The 21252-nt window shown below is 39.8% G+C and overlaps 1 protein-coding gene across 5 annotated transcripts in view; it reads left to right on the plus strand.

The window, feature by feature from the left end:
- The window catches only part of MEIS2 (Meis homeobox 2), a 175425-nt gene that overhangs the window by 40121 nt on the left and 114052 nt on the right, over window positions 1–21252 (plus strand). For all 5 annotated transcript variants that reach the window (XM_076344925.1, XM_076344924.1, XM_076344927.1 and 2 more), the window contains one exon: window positions 12842–12987. In XM_076344925.1, the coding sequence (XP_076201040.1) occupies window positions 12842–12987 (146 nt within the window). The remainder of the gene's footprint in view (window positions 1–12841; window positions 12988–21252) is intronic.

The following is a 21252-nucleotide window of genomic DNA, read 5'->3' on the forward strand; positions in this document are numbered from 1 at the left end:
CTCCCTGGGAAAGCTGGCTCGCTCTGTGTGTGTCATCCATGCTGACAGAAACACAGCGTGTGCGGCAGGTGAAGAGTGAAGTCCAGAGAGTGTTTTGCCTTTGAGTTCATCAGAGGTAGAAACAGGAAATGACAAATCTGAGTTTTTTCACTCGGTCTCTCAAAACAAATTCCCATGTATGCCACAGGAACCAGAGATGGAAAAAGGTTGGATGACAATACTGTTCATACTTCATGATTTTGATCAGCCACAGATACAAAAACCTGTGTGGTCTCTTTACCGAAGTTACAGCACTAAGACTTACTTTTACTCCTAGTAACGTAAATGGAAATACTGCTATTTAGCTGAAGGAGAAAAGAAATAAGATGTCCTTGTGCGTCTATTTTGATCACACATTCTAACGGAGCATTTCAGGATGTAAAGAAAGCATGTTCTCTTTAAGATATGCATTTAGAGATGAAGAAGAATTAGTAAAAACAATAACCATACTCAGACTTGAAAAAATGTACCGCTCAAATGAGCACAGGAGTGCATTGACATGTTTGTCTTTAAAAGTAATAATATATAATATTCACTTATCTAAGAGCCACCACCAATTACTATCAAAAGGAATATTATGTATTACTTTTAAAGCAGTTTTCACTGAAAGCTGTGTTCCTTGCTCATTTGAGCACTTTTGAAAATCCTTATCCCTAAAGTTTGCTGAAGGTCAGTTTCTGAGCCAATAACAGAAAATTGAATAGAATATCTTGTGTTAGATAATGCTCCAACACTATCAGTGTCTCAATTCTTAGCCTGCTACATAAATCTCTGGTAAGTTTTAAAAGCTGACATAGTAAAACAGGTAAAAATACCGTAACTATAAAATTGCAAAAGGGAGTTAATGTCTTTGAGGCAAATCTTAATTGCTAAAATCCTATTTGGGTTTTTTTTTTGACTACCAAGCCCTCTCATTGGCATCATTTCACAGAGTTTTTAAGAGGAGAAGGAGAAGGAGAGAGATGGAGGGGCTGTGTGAAGTTTCTTCTAATGCATAATGCATTTAAACACTGTAGTTTCCGGATTGATGCCACTAACCAGCTGAGAAACGATTCCCGTGAACAGCCTTGCAGTAAGGAGTCAGAGATGACCATGTCTACGGTGATTCCTAGCTGGTGACAATTCTGTTGTTCTGGGTCAGCGGTGAATACCTCACTCAGATGGTGCAAAGTCAGCCAGTTCTTAATTTTTTATCTCCTCAAGAGTGCATTCAGTGGCTTTATCACTGAGAAGAATGACTCCCCTGCCTAGTGTGATCAAGATCTGGAAATTTGCTGCATCAGCACATTCAGCCCAGACTGCCACTTGATTGGTGGAGCTTAGATTTGATCTTATGGCATACATGTCAGTTCTCTAACTGGCTAGGTGAACAGCCTGTCCAGAGGGAAACTCCATTTTACCCATCTGAATGAAGAGAAGTCTCGTAACCTGCCAGGGTTTTCGTTTGGGTTTCCTAGGGGAGCGGGGTGATGGAAGTTCTCTGGAGCCCAACTTATGAGGTCCTTCCCTAGGAAGAGCTCAGGGACGCAAACCATTCTGGGAAAACTTTGTAGGCACTGCATATTAGTCTTTTGCAACACTTTCTGCTACAATGAAAGACTTGAAATGAAATTACAGGTTTATGAACAGAAAAGCAAAGCATCAGGTGTCAGAGTGGGGGTCTGTGCTTTTTAGTTTTGTGCTGTGACCTTTTAGGCAAATAGTGTTATAACAAGTCAGTGCCCTGTGGTTTTGCTCTTTTTATGCTTCCTTATTGTCTAAATCAAATTAATGGAAACTTTTGTCAAACGCTTTTCCCTATGTTTCTATGAAATTACGCATTGCTCTGTCAGTTATTTTGATCACTTAAAGCAGATCCAAAGCATCCTATGGGATTGCTCGGGTGTGGAGAGAGGAGAAGGCCATGGCCTTCGCTTCTTTTTTGTTTGTTTGTTTTACGATATTATCTGGTTACTGGAAACAATCCAGTAAAACTGGAAGATGGGAGAAAATAGGTTGCTTGTAAGCCTTTCTGATATCAGAAAAGATCTCTTTATGTTTTTTTTTGTCAACCAGTTGAAATTTTCTGACCAGAATTCACATGTCTGTATGCTTGCTGCTTCTTCCAGTTTGAGACATTTGGATATTCTTAACTGTATCTTCCCTCATTGCTGAAGCCAAACTCTAAGAAACTAGCAGGGACTAACTAGGGGCTTCGGTTCTTAAATGTTTGCTCTTATGAACATGTATGCTCTGTCTACTGAACTTGAAAGACAAAATGTTTCAGGCCTTTCCAGTAACCACTTTTAAGCATCCAATGTATATAGCAGATGAGGTATAGATGGTTTACACTTTACCTTTACAAGGCTTCTTGGAGGAAGACTCCTGAAAAATATTACCCCAAAAGTAAATATGGGCAGATCCAAAGCACGCGGTTGTCAGCTGGAACGTAATTCACCAGTGGGAGTGAGCACCGGATCGAGCCCTTTGTTGTGAGCACCAAATAGCAAACCACTTATAAGCAGAATTAGTTATTGTTTCCAAATACCTAGCACACTATATTTAAAGTACGGGCTTTAACTTAAACCTACAAGAGTAGACTGTCAGTGTTCCCACGTAACCCTTCACATTCTGGCATTTTCCAGACTGCCAGCCAAATGAACACTTTAGGAGGAGGTGCATATATATGTCCGCAGCACCCAGCGGGTTAATCCACCCTACTGTGCATAGGTGTTGGAGCTCTTATGGTATGTAAGACTTGCCAAGTTTGGGGTTGTTTTGTATTTTTTTATTTTTTCTGGACTATGCATTCACAGCAAGCATCTTTTCTGATGCTGCTCAAGTGTTTGTGAATGCATATTGAGATGGTACTCTTATTTGTGTTTTATGTAACATACGCATTTGTGTACATTTTATCACCTGGAAAAGCTTTTATGGTTCATTTTGACACTTTTCTATTAAAACATCTTTTTTTTTTTTTTTAAGCATTCAGCCATCCTCCATTTTTTTATATTCATCTTAAAATAGACTAATGTGCATTTTGGACTTGTGGCCTAACAAATGTCCTTTTTAATAACCGAAGCTTTTAACTTAGTATCTCTCAGGAATAAATGTCTGTTACATTTCTAGTGCTAACTTTTTTTGGAAATGATGAAAAAATCCTATGAATGTGTACTTGTATGCAGTACTTCAGCTGGTGCTTTTTTAATAGCTGAATAACCCTGAAAAGAGAGGTTTCTAATGTAGACAGTATATGGACTCTTGCTGTATTAGTGGGCATCATTTTAAGGGATGTCTCCTGAACAAGCTGTTGTGTCCAACAGCATGTTTTCTAAGGGGAACTGCAAGATGATAAAATATCTCACAGTTTATAAGTTTGTAGCAGCTGTAAGGAAAATTGAGATACTCTGATGGCTATTTTCCATTTTAAAAAAAAGCCATTTTTATTCGTAAAGAAACTACATTAATGATTTAATGAAGAAGAACAGTACAGGATGTTAGCCATCATCTACTTTAAGTTCTCCACATTCTGCTATATATAAACAACTGCAAAATGTTAAAGGTTAAATATTGATGAGATACTATTGAGCTTAATTACTTAACTTCAACTGCAGGTAGAATTTTAATTGAACTTGGTTATTTTCTAATGACAAAAATAACAGGATAGCAAATAAGAAATGGTACTTAAAATAAAATATAGCTTTTTAATGTATACTAACTTTGGTACAGTTGATTGAGGAAACTAAAAACACTATCCCACTTATCCAACAGGGATAGAGAACTAAAAAAAGAAAATGGTCTCTTAAAGATGATGTGATTTAGGCAAAAAAAAAAAAAGGGTGTTTTGTCTCCTGATTTCTTTAATGACTTGTTATTGTTGTCTCAGCTGTAGCCAAAGTCTGCAGCTGGTATTCTTAACAGAATTACTACAAGAATGCTAAAAATATTTCTCTAAAAATATATAAAAAAGCAATTTAAAAAGAACTCCATTTAGACTGCAGCACAAGGACATTTTGTGTGACAGCATTTAGTAGGATGAAAAATTTAAACAGAATAACAGCTATTTGCATTCACACTGCAAAGCAATTACCAAAGCAGACAAAATACTTAAACCTAATTTAATAATGTTTTCCTTCAGCCTAGGTGCCAAAACCTGGGAGTAAACTTCCCAACTTGTGCTGAGGTGGGGAGGGGGAAATTGAAGTTAAAACCATGTAGAAACAAGTGCATTGAACACTTTCCTGGTGAGGTACAAAGTGAGTTTCACTTTTAAACAGAAGAGCATCATAAATCAGCATAAACCACAAGTTTTAATGAGTATATCTCATCTGGAATTGTGCAGTGCTTGCAATTCTGTGTGAACAAGACAAGGATCTGGTCTTACACTCCTTACTCTGGCAAAACTGCCACTGACATTAATGATAATTTTGCTTGAATAGAACAAAGTGGTTGATGGCGGTTATGCCAGCATGAGGAGTGCAAGATTAGGATAAACGTGCAAAAAAGTACAACTTCAAATGGCTGTACCTTTGACTTCTCGAGCTTGCATTTCCTCCAACTACAAGGATCTTAATTATAACATTTGCTGGTTCAAAGATTAACATTTAGCATTCTGGGAAAGACTTTCTGGACTTTAGTAACCTGATCAGTACGGTCTCCTTTTGGTCTCTGCCTCTTTCTGGTTCTTTGTATTGCAGGGGAGATGATAGTATCTGGCACATTCCTTGGATGACTTGAAGATAGCAGCCTTCTGTGTTTGGGGCTGAAAGATTGTGAACTCTGTGTTAGCAGAAATGCCACACAGGGGAGGTGAACAGAACATTAAAGGAGCTTTAGCTTTAGGTACTGCAGCGCAAGCAGAGTTGAATTTGAGAGCTGGGACTTAAGTGGACATTTGTCCCTGCTTTCTTCCTTAATAAAATCTGAGTGTTAACTGTGGATAAGGGCATTTGAGAGATCACTAAAAATGAATCATTGAGTGCCCAGAAGAGCTTTATTATGATATACTATGGAGAACTTTAGAATACTTTTTATGTGTTTATCGGATGCATGTATGAGTTACTATTACAGAAGTAAATTGTTTTGTTCTTTGCTACAGAAGCAAAATTATTCGCCGAATTAAGACAACAAAATAAAACTCATCAAAAACTGGATCTGTGTGGTCCTTTCTAGCCCTGTGTTCCCATCTAATTTTCTTTTGCCCCATGAAAGGCTATTGAGCAAAAAAATACAAGCTCCAACCAGCAACGTTTGCTGTGCTTGTGTGCATGTAAACCATTTTGAAAAACCCTGACACAAATACTAAATCTGGAAAAAATCTCAGTGTAGAAATCCTGACGGGCCAAACGGAGTTAAAAAAAAAGAAACTAAATTTTAAAAATCTCCAGACTGATATCGGGTTCCAGAACTGAGTCCTTGTAGGCAAAGCCAAGAGAGGTCGCTTGGTTAGTTTGTTTGCCCCCGTAGCAATTAGATAGACGGAGTTATTCTGCTCCTGAAGTTCTGCATGGATGTTGCCACTGCCCGGTTAACCAGTGTGAAAATACCATGGAAAATAAATTATTAAACTATACTGTTATTACTAACTTGCCAGCTCCAGAGAAACAAATGCAGCCACATTTACATATGTGTCCATCTGTCTGTTTTTACACTTTATGTCTTCAGCCAGTAGGTGAAATTGTTTTAATCCAAGCTGCAGTCTGATTTTTTTTTTCTTTTCTGCTGATATTTTTCTGTGTGTGTATGTTATTTGTAGATGGACACGCATATTCTTGACAGTAGCTAGTTCTTAATTGTCCTTTTAAGTAACCTAATCTATCTGGCCACGGTAGTTTTAACTGGAGTAAGCAGCAGAGTTCTCCATGGATAATTTTCGTTAGTTAGCAGATTGTTACCATCTCAATGTTGCTGAAATCCCTAATCTCAGGTCAGCGTGAAGCTGCAGTGGTTACAATCCTGTTGCCTGATGCAGTGTGAATGGAAGTGCTTTCTGTCAGAAACATGTGGTCTCTTCAGTGGAGAGCCTGCGTAAATCCTGTGTAAATAGAGGGAGGCTAACAAAGGATGAGCCCCTGCAGCTCAGAGCATTTGGAGCCATTTGGAGGCTGAATTTGCTAAATGCTGCTTATACCGCCTGAAAAGTTGAAGAGAAAGGAGCATAAAATCCCTTCTTTTTTCTCTTTCTGCTCCTACCCTGGGGGGAGGGTGTTAAGGGCCAGGGAAGCCTGAGGTAAGCCTATGAAGACTGTTTTTTCAGTGCTCTTTTGAGTGTGAAAAAGGTGGCATGGGTCACTGTCCCCTCTTTAATGTCGGAAAACCCACACAGTTAGTAAATGTTGCATGTAAACTAAAGCATTTCATCCCTTCTCCTGCACTCCACGGCAGTAGGCCATGAACTAGTCACTTGAAAATCGCAGAAAAATTTCACTTCAACATGTCCGGACAGTTTAGCACAGCAGGAACGTAAGAGAGATCAGTAATTAGCAGGTTGCTTTACTGTTCCCCTTGTCTGCATTGGAACACTTTTTCACCTGATGTGAAAAAATGTTGGATTATAATGAACAAACCACAAACCTACTGGCTATATAAAAGAGCTTAAAATTTAAACTGGTGTTTATTAGTTTTGTCTTTAAAAAGCTAGAAAAATATGTTGTTGGCTTTTGAATATAATCTCTAAGAATTCTCGATTCACTTCACAAATAAACACGAGCTTTCAACACAGACAATTAAGGGCACAAAACAGCCAGTATTTTTTCTTATTTTTGGACAGGAAAACAATAAAAGGGGAAATGTGAAACATTACAGTTCTGCAAATAATTTTGAAAGATCTGAATCACCAGTTTTATAGCATGCATGACTATAACAATAACATAGCTGGAATGTCATTCCTACCTTCGAGTAAATAATAAAATATTTGTAAATGCCTTTTTGAAAATAAGATAAATTGCTGATCATAGAAAGGTGCCTATCCAGAAATAGAAAATGAACAGTTTTTATTCTGTCTCTTGTTGTAAATACAATTTAGACAGCAGATACCGTACATCTCTTTAAGCCTTTAGCACATATTGCCAGATGGCAATAAGGACTTGCTCCTGACTGACAAACTATGCTAAAATGTGATTTGACCGAGTAGAATAGTTTTGTAGGTAAGGTCTGATAGTGGCTTAAGTTCTCTTCCTTTTCTTCCGATTTGCATTTACAATAGTTATTAATGCCCGGATTGTGTGAAATTTGTACATGTCATCTTTACTGTATCAGCCCAGTGGAATTGCTGGGTTATATTCTGGAAAGCAAACGATCTTGCAAAAGAACAGCAGAGAGAAGGCCAGCTCTTCATCTCCTCCCTGCTGCTAGAAGGGCAAAAGAATAACATCTTCTGTAGTAAGAGAGATGGTAGTGCTATATGTCTGAAGTCTTCCTGTTCCTTCTAGTGCACCAGTGTCCAACCTTTCTTTCTCTCCAAGATGCTCACTGAAACATACGCCATAGCACCATGAGACATGTGTCTGGTGTCTCGAGACACAAAAGGGAAGGCAACACAGGGGACTGATTACAGCAGCTCACTTGAGGATACCCCGCTCCAAGATGGGACAAATGGTGGCTGAGCATGCAGGTCAACCCAGAATGCCTGTGTCAGGCCTAAACAGCTTCTGATGGCACCTTTCCTCATCAAGTAATTCAGCAAAATCAGCACACGTACTGGCAGAGCACTGCTGACGATGGCACAGCTCTAAGCTGGGATGCCCACTTGAACTGTTTGTGGTTTTCCAAGTCCCAGGTTTGCCACCCATAACCTATCCTAACTCAGTTTTCCTAGGCAGTAAGATGCGGTAGATAAATATTGCTTCTGCGGTGTGAGGACACTAAGTCAACTTCCATGAACAGTGATCATTAAGAGGAGGAGAAAAAAAACCCCACGGCCAGCAGTTCATTCAAAGAGCTATGATCTGCTGAAGCTGTAAGGCTAAAAGTCTGATGATTTTAACAGGGTGGAATGGAGATAAGGAGTTCTCCTGAAGGGTCTTTGATTCTGGAACTGACCCTCCCTCTCTATTAGTCCTCCCTACAGCACAGACTGTCTTATCTTTAAAACGTATTCAAACACTTCTCTTTCCAGCTTTTTGGCAGTGGTAATTAACCAGATTTTTAAGATTTTTCTCTGGTGGCGATGTGGATCGTATTACGAAGTTGAACATCCTTATTAATAATGGTTTACAATACTTATGTGTCCAGATGGACACATTATAAGTACAAACAAATAATTGCACATTGTGAATATAAGCTGCATGCAGATTCTCCTCTTTGTTTTGCATTTATATCTACATATTCTACTCCATCAAAATACTGGACTGAAAGATTTTACTTAAGATCAGTAGTTTACTTAAGATCAGTATAGTGCACTGCAGCTTTCCTTTTCAGAATCTTTAACTTGGTTTTCATATTGCTTGCGCTATTTTTAGAAAAATGGTGAAGTGTCTTGTCTTCCCTCCTGCTCTTCCCTTTTTTCCTTTAGCATGACAAACCGTAAAGCTGTAAGGGACCTCTGATGGTGAAGAATCTCAAACACTGGGTCCTGAAATGTATTTTTCCAGAAATCACTTTTCCTACTGCTCTGCTTGTTATGATGGTAATAGAAACTATTTCTAGAGTTTGAATCTGGGCTGTTATCAGGCTTCTGTGCTTTGGCCTGACTGGGTTATCCTTTTTAGTTATCATTTTGCATAGATTGGGAATCTGTTACTCATCCTGTTCACAAATGGTGAAAAGACTAGATGAGCAGCTTCTAAACAGCACTCACTTTGTCTCTTGCCGGGTCTTTACTCTGTAAGGAACACAAGCAAGGACTAGGGTTGAGATAATACTGATAGTGTGGAGGACTGTCAAAGAGGAATTCATTGATACAATAAGGTTGGACTGGCCTTCTGTAGGGCTGGACTCTGTCTCCCGAAGAGTCCTTAGCTGTATGAACATTGGGGTCAGCAAGCTAGTCTGTCCAAGGAAATCAGTTTGCAGCAAGTTAAGTTTGAAATTATGGTGCAATGGAAACCCTACTCTAACTACTTATTCAGTATTTTTTAAATAAGAGGTAGTCTCCTTTGCTGTCAATGCAAAATAATTTATCTTGTCAGAAGAAACCCTCAGCATGTGTTGAGAATGTCTGCACACAGAGCTAGTGTGGAAGCCTAACTTCCCGCTGTGTAAAGAAGACTTGCATCTTCAGCCTCCTCCACAAACCCTTCCCCTAGAAGAGAAGGTCTCTAAGGAACCCCGTGTGGGTCACTTTGCAAAGTTTCTTGTAAACTCTCTCCATCTTTTATAGGGGTTATTGAGACTATTATATAGCATTGATATAATCTTAAACAAGCTGGGTAGTATGCCTAATTCTCTACTGGCTTGAATCCTGCATAGTCATTGACATCTCCACAAAGAGAGTGCCACTTAAGAATTCTCCACTTTCCTAGAACAGTGATAGGGTTTTGCAATCACTTGTACTCTTTGCACAAGAATAAACAAGTGAACAGTGTGCAAAGCAGGAGAAAGTCACCCTTTTTTTTTTTTTTGCTGCTGTGTGAAAGAGAAAGTCAGTGGGCCAAAATCTAGACTTAATTTCCCCACTAGAAAATTGGGATAACTATGCTTATATAATTGCAATTTCCATACAAGTTAGGACTTGACGCTACTCTTCTTACAAATTACAATCCAAATCAGGATATGAACGATTCACATAAGCAGAATCACTTGTAATGATGGTTTAAATGATTTAAATTTGGATTCCTTCACACAGCAGTTAAAAGTACACTCAATCCAGCCTTCAACAGAATGACTTTCATGTCCGTTTACTTTATTTCACTTCTGATAATTTCTTTTTTTTCATTTAAAGTAACTCATGTTTATTTGGATACAGCAAACTAGGATCAGGCCCTCCATATCCAAGAAGTAAATCATTCCACCTTGCAAAAGTCAGTTATGGGCTACTTCTATGACTTCTTGTCACTAGAAACTCTATCCACTAATGTGAGCAGTTGTAGTGCTATTAAAGATATGACAATACAGCTTAACAGGATTGGGCCTGTGGTTCACCAGGAGCAACAAATCTTGCTGTATCATCTTCTGAGGTCATTTGGAGGTACGACATTTGGATTTCCTTTCATGAGGTTATGGAACAGATTAGGGAAGCACTGACTCTCACCATTTCAACCGCCAATTGAGGTGGGAAGACAGTGGAAGCTTTAGCTGAACTTTCATCTCCTGGGCTGCTATTAGCTTTTTAAAACCAGGATATTAACAACCTCTCCAAAAGGTCTAAACACTGATTTAGCATGTAGGTGACTCCTGCTGAGGATGCTCACAAACAGGACAGTATGTATATGCAGAGAAACAGGAATTTGTCCATACAGGGAGTGAACCGGTGCTTCTGCAGTGTAAAAGGATGGTGCAGAGCAGAAGTTTTACAGCTCCATGCATCCTGTGCATACACGCATAGCTTTTACATAAAGAGACAAAGATATCTTTATCCACACGACAGATAGACAAACAGACTGACTGACTTCAAACTTGCACTTTCAGTAGGGATTTTTTCCCCCCCATCTCCGGGTACTGCTTTTCAAAATTGCCTGAGGCTACAGTACAGTACCTCAGATCCCCAAGGCCCATTGCCTGGCTCCTAATAGCCACTCTCCATCTGTGTCACATGAACAGCTGATGAGATAGCTCCAGTGTCTGTATTTTGGAGAGCATATCCACCCAGGTTAAAATGCTGGGGTTGCCAAGGAGCAGTCAGAAGCCATTAGTGTTTGTGAGAATTTGCCTTGCAGCAGTTCCTTGACATAGTGGAAAGTGTGCGCGTGTGTGTGAGAGAGAGAGAGAGGGAGAGGGGGAAAGATGGAGAGAGAGGGAGAGGGAGAGAGAGGGAGAGAGAGGGTGGAATATATGGGGGGGAGAGAGCAACAGAAAGGAGTGCTTTCTAAATAACCAACATCTTGCAAAAGTGAACAGTTGGTTACAGCATGTAGGGCTTCCATAATATCTTCGATTAGTTTGCTGTGATTCGGCTCTCCTTTCTCTATCGTTAACAGAAACAAACAAAAAAAAAAAAGAAAAGGAGCATGAGAAAGAGAGCAGCGACTTCAGGGTCTTGCTCTGGTGTTTGGGCAGATGGAAAGGAGCTGCTCTGCCTTGGGGCAGGGTGGTTGTAATGAAGTGGCCTGTCAGTCTGTAAATAGTGAGGGTCATCTCTTCCATGTGATGGAGGGTATCACATTGCAGTGAAAATGGAAATGTCAATAAAATTAATCTGCCAGCTCTTTGCTGTGGCTTTTTCTGTCTCTCTGGTCCAAAAGGGTTGGTTTTTCAGAGGGGAGGCAGTGGAAGAAGGGTGATCTGGCACGGGAGGGAAGATGGAGCTGAAATGCAAGTTTTGAAGCAAATGGACTGTATGTAGCAGCAACGTATTTCGTTTAGTAACACTACAGAGCTAGACAAGGCTATAGGAATTAGCTCGTGAATCTATAGCATTCCTCAGGAAGCTATGGAGCGTCTAGCTCAGGCTACATTGAGCACAGAGTTTATTGTTTTAGGCTTTCTTGGACAAGGTTTTTACTTAGCATGGGATTTATGGCATTTACTGCTAATGAATGTCTATTCTTAAATTACAAAAACCACCGTCTCAGCACAATTCCCAGATGTCCTTCCAGGACCTCAGCTTCTTAAACACCAGCAGGGAGCATAAACTCTCCACTTCTCTGTTTTCCTCTTTCGTGTGGCTCTGGGCTAATGATGTGTAAGGAAAACACAGCAATCTATAAAGTCTCAGTGCTGTCCCAGTATTCTTCATTTATTTTGCATTTGATTATGCCACAAGTCGGATCTTGTTTCTTTCCTTTTTTTAAAGTTATTAGTTCAAATATTAATGTAGGAATATGACATATATTGCTGCTCTTGATTGATGCCTTCCCAAAAACAGGAAGACGTGCTCGTATGAATTTTAAGAAAGTAGGGGTCCTGCAATGCCTTGCCAGAAGAGTTTTTCAGATACATAATTTAGATGCCCTCCAGGCAGGCTTTCAAGGCATTTTTGCTGGAGGGCAAGAAAAAATAACTATGACTGTTAAAAGTAAATGATTTTTGCTAATGCACAATTAATGCCAGGGAAAAGCACAGAAGAGAAAGATGTTGATGGAAAGTTCTGATTAAGTGAGAGCTCTACCTTGATGTGCATCTTTTTTTTAATGATAATAATCACTGATGCAGAGATGTAGAAGGTTTCATGTCATGCAAATGCTATACCCAGGGTCATACTAGGTGTGCGTGTTTGTGCGTGTGTTTGTATGTGTGTTGGGAGGTGATGGTTACGGGGAGGGGCTCATCTGACAGTGTGTTATGTGCACTGAACGGTGACATGGTTACTGCCACCTCTACAGAGGGCCTCGAATATATAGACTACAGAACATTTAACTTGATTACTTATAGTATGTATTCAGAATGGTTGTAGGGATGCATTTACAGTGAATGGGTTTTCTTGTGGCAGGTTTTACCACATTGAATCCCATAATTGACAAAGAGCTATTGCACTATGTCAAGCACACAATTATAATTGAATTAATGATATATGCATGTGTGAAACACAAAATTAGTATTTGGAGAGACACGGTTTCTAGTTTTTACATATTTGTATCAGCACTCATATATAATGAGAAACTGTATGTGCCTGATCTAGCAAATCAAAATAAAACTGTGGTAGTGTCTTGGTAATTAATGATACTTTTTGGCTTCTATATTTTGTTCATTAAATGTCTCCTCCTTCCTGTTTTTCTCTTTGTTGTAGGAGATGGTTTAGACAACAGTGTAGCCTCACCTGGTACAGGGGATGACGATGACCCAGACAAGGACAAAAAGCGTCAGAAGAAAAGAGGCATTTTCCCCAAAGTAGCAACAAATATCATGAGAGCGTGGCTTTTCCAGCATCTCACAGTAAGTGGTGCCCCAAACCAAAATAGATTTCTATTCATGTGCTTAATGAGGTTTATTCATCGTTATTAGAAATCAATTGTCCCCATAATTTTTGGACCATTATTAGGGCTCAATTATTGTTGCTTCCCCCCCCCCCCACTTAGATTTTTTTTTTCTTGGCTCTTGGAATCATGACAAATCTGAAAGAAACATATATGTGTGTGTGTGTGTATACACACACATAGATGCCTATAGAGAGAGAAAGAGAGAGAGAGTACAAAGCCTTAGCATGGAACAACATCTACCTATAAAGTAACCATTTTTTGCTTTGAACTATTCAAAATGTTCCTAAGGACAAAAAAGGGGGTTTCTTGCTTTAGCATATATAAAGCTCTGCCTTCTGGATTCTTTATTGCTGGCCTCTGTTTACACAAACTTCCTATGTACGTGGTGGAAGAGAGAGCCCCAGTCTGTGTGTGCTGACATACACTGTGGATATTAGAGAATTCAAAGCAGCAGCTTGCAAACTTGTCATCGTCACTTTTTGTGAGAAATATAGAAGGCTTACAGGTTCCCTAATTCTTCAGTTGCGTAACAGAGAGAATAAGCACCTTTTTAGCTTCTCTTCAAGTCCGTTATGTTAAAAGCTAGCCATATTCACATTTGGGGGAGAGAGATTAAACATGTGAAAAAGCAATGCTTTCCATGGTCTATCTTTATCCTCCTGCTTGCAATTGGTTTTATGTGTTGGTGTTCTGCTGACTATTATAGCTTCACTTAGGCATCAAAACACGGTTCCACAGAAAACCTAGTAACACTCTTCGTAGTTTACTTCATGTGGGAAATAACGGAAACTGGTAAAATTATCAATTGATTTTCCTCTTCCTCTCACTGTAAAATTGTTTCTCACTTCATAAGGCTTAAAATGCTAACTGTTATTAACTACCTCTTCTTCTACCAAAGTTTTATAAATTTCCACGGTAGCTGATGTTGGTTACAGTGTAATGATTTCAGGACAAGGTACCCGATTTATTTATGATAGGGACTATCGAACTGCTCTGCTAGCAGCACAGCTAAAGGGGGGAGCGATAGATCCACATTTCTAAACCATCATTTTGATGTAAGGACATTAGTAGCAAACTAAGGTGCATTGATCTGGCCTGTGGGGTCAGGATTAGCTGGAATAGCCAGTGTCTCTGCTGGAGTAGTGGTTATTCCTGCCTCCCAGCTATGGCCATTTCAAAGGTCAGGTGCCCTGTACCCACTTGGCTCAGAGGAATTAGACAGAACATGAGTCTCTGGGCTGATTACTTAACCAAAGACAAAATAATGAGTCCTAAGCAAATACTGACTAATTGAAAGGGCTGTAAATCCATTACATATTGGTCAGGGATAATCAGGAGTATTTAATCACTTTTATCTATTCAGGAGCACTGAAGCTGCAACAGCAAAGCCCTGAACCTTGCCATGTGCTTATTATTCTCATCATTATCAAAATTACTTCACAGCTGTTCTTTGCTACATCACCTCAGCTGGAGATTTACTAACCTGTAAAATGTTTTTAATTTGGAAGTCGAGTGAGTATGAGTGGAGGGTTTTTCATTTAGCTGTAGGGTATCTTTAGAGGAGTAGTACAGGCAGACAGCAAAAAGCAGGGCCACAAATAAACCAGTTTGTTTTGTACATGTCTCCGTGGTAACTCCATTTCCTCTTATGAAATTTGTGATATCTTGGTTTTTTCTCCCTGCCTTCCTTTCTCACATGCTCCTTGAAAGCATCCGACACATGCTTATTAAACAGTCAACTGCCTCTCTCTTCTCTTGAGGAAAGTCCTCCTGGCTTTTTGAAATCCCTTTTCCTTGTTTCCATCCTCTCTCTCCTATCCCTCTCCATCCTGCATGAACCGGGGAAATTTGCCATCACTGGTGAGGATGGCCTCGCAAAAATCAAATTAAACGAACACAAAAAAGCCCCAAACCTTTTACTGTCCAAGCTTTAATGAGTTTGCAGGTGTTGAAAGATTTACTGTGCTGTAAGTCTCAGACCTGAAAACTGATAATGGAGACCCCTGACCAGTGCAATGTAAATTCAGAAAGATTCTTGCCATAAACACATGCAGGGAAGGACGAGAACTCCTTTCTTTTAAAGATCTCGCACTTTTTCTCAAATTAGCTTGTCCATTCAAAGTGCAACGCTGGCTGAGCCAGAACGGGGGAATCTGTGATGTACAATTTTATTGTTTCAAGTAAATATCTTTACAATGGCGGTCCATGATTCAATGTACATTCCTTCATTACTACTCTAACCTTATTTCAAATTGGTTTGTTCCTCCTTTGTGCTGTATGACCTGTTCTTGTATTACAATAATCCCCTGATGTACCCTTTTTTCCTTCTCTTTTTTTTTTTTTTTTAAAGAAACTAATTGAATTATCTCATTATTTTAATTTGTTAAGCAAATGTATTTTACATCTCAGGATGTGTTCTTAAAGAAGGAGCTGCTTAGGCTTTGCCCCCTGAATGGGCCATTGGTACATTTTGACATTCATGCATTCATTAAGGAGAGGAACATAAAAGAGCTCTGGTTGTATTTTTTTTTCAAACACCCAACCAGCATGGAGCAACTTTTCCATAAGCCACAGGGGTCTCTCTACATATGTTCTCAACTGCAAGCCATTGTCACCTATTCTGAATACCTCAAAAGGACAAATAAAATACTAAAGGCCAACTGTAGCAATTGTTAGCTGTTAGTCTCAATATGACAAAAATCATTAACCTCTGGTTTCCCTGGAAGGAGAGGCAGTGGCAGTCCATCTCTTATGGTGTGGATTAAACTTGAAATTCCTTTAGACTGTCAAATTCAAAGAGAGTAACTCAGTTCTGACCAATTGTATTTACTTATGATTTTAAATAAAATGCTATTTTTTTCCATTATTCAATCAGTTTGCAAACTCCTAAGGTAGCCGATTTTAAAAATTGAATTGCCTAAGTGGCTTTTTTGAAGATGCAGGCACTTGAACTCTGATGTAGAATGAATGTATCTGACAGGCTGTGTCCTTCAAAACAATTTCTAACCCCTATCACAGCTTCCATTTTGCAGTAATTTTAATTATATTTGAAATAGGATACACATGCATGTTTTTATTGTTGGAAATCAAATGCAAGGAGTAGGAGCTTCTGTCATGTTCTCGTGCACTTACTGAGCTCTGTCTTACGTTTGGAATTACAACAGTACCGGAAGATGAAAGATCTGAGGATGAATTGGTTGGAAATGTGTATGCTTTTTCTGGATAATATCCAGTGTTTAAGAAAGTAGAGGAAATCCTAGTCTGGTAGTATAAGCTTTTCAATAGTACATAAAGATTACGACATCAGAAAGGTAAACCTGACATTAAGGCTGTTTTTATTTGAGTTCAAAGGTGGTTAAAGAAAAGAAACAGCAAGAAATCTGACCCAAGCCGAGAGTTTATTCATAGCTTTGGAAGACTCCTTTTCCTCTATGCCAAGGAGTCCTTAGTACACTCAATTAGCCTCTCAGACATCTCTGCTTTCCTCCCTCAAGTGCTCCCCTATTTGCCCTGCAAAGAACACATTTGATCACAAAGTGAAAACAGGAAGTGCTCAAATGTATAGACACCTCTAGCTTACACCAGTGTTGAGATTAGGATTTCTTACCAGCAACTATACAGAGCCAGCCCCCCTCCTCCCATGCCCTTTTGGAGGATGGAGGACCTTTAAAATGTATGTACATAATCAGAAGAGAGCAAAGTTATAAAGGAAGTAATTATACCGTTCTATGGACTTGTACCTCTGGTAGTTCATCCCTTTCTGCAGCATAAAGTATTAAGGACTACACTTTTGTTACGTTCAACATTCTTTCCCCTTCTTTTACAGAGCTGGTAGAACAGAGACGCGTTTATTCTCTGACACTTACCTGGAGTGATGCCCTTTGTTAAAATTCTGTTTTCGTTGTTTCTTTTGTTACAGTCTGTAAGAAGATATATATCTTAACTAAAAGTACCAGATATACCAATGGTAGCCTGCAAACCACACCTTTTTTATGACAGTGCCAGATTCCCCGCTGATGGTATTTGGGATGGCTCCCCTGAAGTCAATGGAGTCGAGCTGGTTTTTTTGCTTTTTTTGCTAGCTGAAGTTCTGTCTCCTAACATTTGTTTGAACAGTGTCATTTTAGCCTGATTTCCACAATCTTCTGGCTGAAAATCTTGCTTTTTACACAGTCTCTTGTAGAGTAGATTTTGGTTTCATCTGCTTCGGTGTCAGGCTAAGCTAAGTTCTGCTGGAATGTGTTAAAATGAACCAGCCACAGCTTTTGTACTTACCTGAATTAATTTTCTTAACTTGCCATATTCAGGTGGCCAGATGGATAATATGAATAGTCTTACTGAAACAGATTTATTTTTTCTGTATTTGTGTGGATGTATCTGAGAATATAATGTAGCTCTATCATATTGTGATGAATGGCTTACCAAGCCTTTTATACAGGGCAGCTATTTTATTTATTCATTAGATTTGATTCTAGAGATGAATGTCGTCAACCAAAGCCAATCTTGGAGCAAGCTTTCAAAACAGTTGAAACCATCCCACCTTCATAAATATCTCCTCCCATATCGTGATTTTAGGAATAATACCTAAAAGAGGTTTAGGAACATAGCTGGCTATTGCACTCCACACTGAACAGCTTACTTTCACATTGAACAGTAGAAGAACAGCTTTCCTCGGAGTCCTGATCCAGGAGAAGCATTCGTCATGTTGCTGTTTATGCTATACTTTAAAAAAACAAAAATAAACCTGAAAATACTAGAGACCTTTGTCCAGTTAAAATGGTGACAAGAAGTCTGGGAGACTCAGAAAATACAGGAATGTGAAGGCATTCTGGTGAATTTTAGTGCTTGCGTTGGACCGCATTGTAATGTGCTGTACACTCCCAGGGTACACTGGGACGGACGATGTCCTCTGATTCTCCTGCATGTGGGTTCGCATGGCTGCCATTTCCACTTCAGTGCAGAATGACCATATAGTCAGAGAGTTGGAGGAGCCGAAGGTACAGTTTTATTCCAGGTCTGCTTTTTAGGCAGGGCTGACTGTGTGCTGAGTTTACAGCCAGGTAATAACTTGCCTGCTGGTGTAGGACAGACCTCTCAGACTGTACCAACGCTGCCCAGATGGAAGCACGTCCTGCGAAATAATTTTGCGCTCATTTTTCAGCTGGGTAAACTTTGTGAGAAGAGTTTAAATGATTTCACCCTAGTGCTAAAGAAAAATCAGTACCTGAACGTTAAACTCCCATGGCCTGTGGTCCTGTGGTCCTCAAGGTGATAGAGCCGTGCGTCTTTGTACCCCAAAGTTGCTCTGGTTGCTCACCAGAAGAGCTGGCAGCTGCCGTTAGCATTTGCTTTTATTGCTGGAGGTAGCATAGCCCTGCCTAATGTCACCGGCATCCCCCTCCTGTCCTGCCTGCCTACGCTATGGTGTCACCAGCTTGGACAGAATGAAACTGGAAATCTTTCTCAAAATGCCACTTCTGATCCCAGGCCAAAAGGTTTCATCCTCCGAGTGCTCCTAGTCCTCGACCACGAAATCAGTCCCAAAGATTTAGTAGCAGACTGAACGTTCATATACCTTTTAAACGCCACAATCTTAAAAGAAAAGAGCTGAAATGGGGTGGGGGTGGGGCTTTGTTTGTTTTAAAAATGGAATCTGAGATTAGATCTGACATTTCTACATCCACCCCCTACAGAAGAGGGAACCCGGGGTCATGGGGTGTGTGGGCCTCAAAAGCTAGCTTTGTCTGGGAGTGGTTAATCTAATCATTGTTACATAGACATCTGTTATTTCTTCTGAAAAATTGATGCTTTTGTGACACAATGATCCATCTATTTAGTACAACAGCCTGAGTAATTAAATTAAAAAAAGAATATTTTTGCGGGAGCATGTATTATAAAACTGCCATACCTCCTCGTACCAGCAAAAAGGCTGGGGAGATGGAGAGGGAGAGGGGAGAGGGAGAGGAGTGCTTTAAGCCCTGCATTGTTTTCTGCTGGCTGGAGGAAAACATCTGTGAATTGTTTGAACTGAACCTTAGCAGGGACTGTCTGAATCTGTGTCATCTCTGTTTAATTTCAGGAAATGATGTCACAGCGCATTAAATAACAATGCTGCGTGATTTATTTTTACTTGTACATGCTGTCCTAAGCATTTTGGTTACATGGCAGTGTTTCCAATTAAGTGCAAGCTTTCGGTTTTAAAAAATATACTCGGTGATGCTTTTTTTTTGGGGGGCGTGGGCATGGGGAGGCTGGGTATTTTAGGGGGTCACCAAGGTTCAGGGCTGTCGGAGGGCTCCGGGCCCATTTGTCATGTGCTTATTTGTAGTTGGGACTGGATGTCAGCGCTCTCGTCACCCATGGCAACCTCCAGGACCGTGGGTTTGTTACAAAGCCTGTCTGGGGGAGAAAAAAACCTAAATATTCCGAACCGATCCGTCAAAAGACCTATTAGATAGTTATAGCCAGGCCTGCGTACTGTAGCTTCTGCCTCGATCAAACTTTCTGCACTCCCCCTTCTTCTGCAGAAGAATAGAGGACATAAGTCAATTCTGTCTGCCATCTGTCGCCTCTCTCCCTGCTCCTCAAATTAAAGAGACAGTCCGAAATTTAAATAATGGGATACAATCACAGGAAGCCCGCCTGGAAATTATTACATGTGCATTCGGGTTTTTTTTTTTACTTCTCATTTTATTTTGAAGGGGGGATCTTTATTGTACTTCTTTGGAGATCAAAATATGTTGTGTGTTTCAGCTTCAAAAATAGCATTCTGAGAAATACTGGATTTGCAGTGTCACCGAGTTGCTATCTAATAAGATTCCAAGTTATATATAGGGTGAAAGTCACACACACACATACACACACACCCCAAACAAGCCCCGAATTGCAAATCCTGCAAGGGACGAGGGAATGAAATGCACCACCCTTCCCCTCTGGCTCTCCCTTCCCCTTCGTCCCTGTTCCCTCCCTGAATCCCTGGCAAGCTGAGGGGCTGCAGCAAAGTCCTTTCATGGCACTACCAGGACGATTTAGGCTCTTGAGCCTACCTAACGGTCCTTTTCCAGGCCTGCTATAATAGTTTTTCACACTACCCTGTCTGATGTTAGCTAGTTGTGCTTTACCTTCACCTCTCTTTCTTTTTTTTGTCACTGCCCTGCCTGGTTTTGCCTCCTCCTCCTCCTCCTCCTCCTCCTCCTCAACAGGCAACACAATGTGTCAGGACTGCAGCGAGGTGAATTTCATTCATGTGGCATATGAGGTCAGCCACTGCCAAACCATCAGATAACGTGGCTAGATGTTACTTCCCAATTTAATATTTTACCTGCCATTTTCAAACAGGGAATTACTGAGAACAGAGTGTAATGAAAAACATGTGCATGATTTTAGTTGAGGCTTGATTAAAAAGCCTCGACTGAGCAAGCTGAACGTGGCCTAGCAAAAGATAGGATCAGCCACCGGTGTTTTCTGGTTGTTATTGTCAGATTACAAAGCTTTGCAGCGTCAGTATAGGAATTAAGTGAAAAGAAAAGAAAGAATACCCAAGTCCAAGTAATGAATTCCTTACAGTAATTGAAACAAGGAAGTAATAGTGACAAGAATTCATTTATATAGAGTTGTGGCTTTGAGGCTCGCAAGGTAAAAGGGGATTTAACTAAAGCATATGCAAATATAAATAGCATTTAAACACTCCAAGAATGTTGCACTAATAAATGTTGTGCACTGCAGCCTTTGAAAATCAAGTTCACAGTCAACTAGAGGTGAGAATTCTTTTGAGTATCTTCAAGTTCCTCTACCTAAAACAGTTGTCATCAGAAAACTCGTAGTTCCTCCCTTTCTCTGTAGTGTGTGCACAGGAGTATATGTATATATAAAATATATTTTTAGGAAAAAGCAATTGCTGTTGTTTGTGCAAAGCGATACTGCCTCTCAGTTTTGCCTCAGGACATGTTTATTTAAGACCTTCCTTTCAAGATCCATGAGCAGAGTAATTGGTTTCAAAGAAGTTTTCTGTAAAATTAGAGTGATACTGAAAAAAAAAGCGCATTTCTGCCAACAGTTCCACAACTGCTAAGAAATGGAGATGTCAATTCTTATTGTTGCCTAATGAAGAGAGTAGTTTATGGCAGACAATATTACTTGTGCGGTTGTGGAGTTTGCCTTGAGTTAGGATACTTAGAATACCATGCATTACATATTTTAGAGTTGATTGGCAGCAGTCGTT

This window comes from Aptenodytes patagonicus, chromosome 7 (assembly GCF_965638725.1).
Source record: "Aptenodytes patagonicus chromosome 7, bAptPat1.pri.cur, whole genome shotgun sequence".
In the NCBI taxonomy this organism is placed as follows: Eukaryota; Metazoa; Chordata; class Aves; order Sphenisciformes; family Spheniscidae; genus Aptenodytes; species Aptenodytes patagonicus.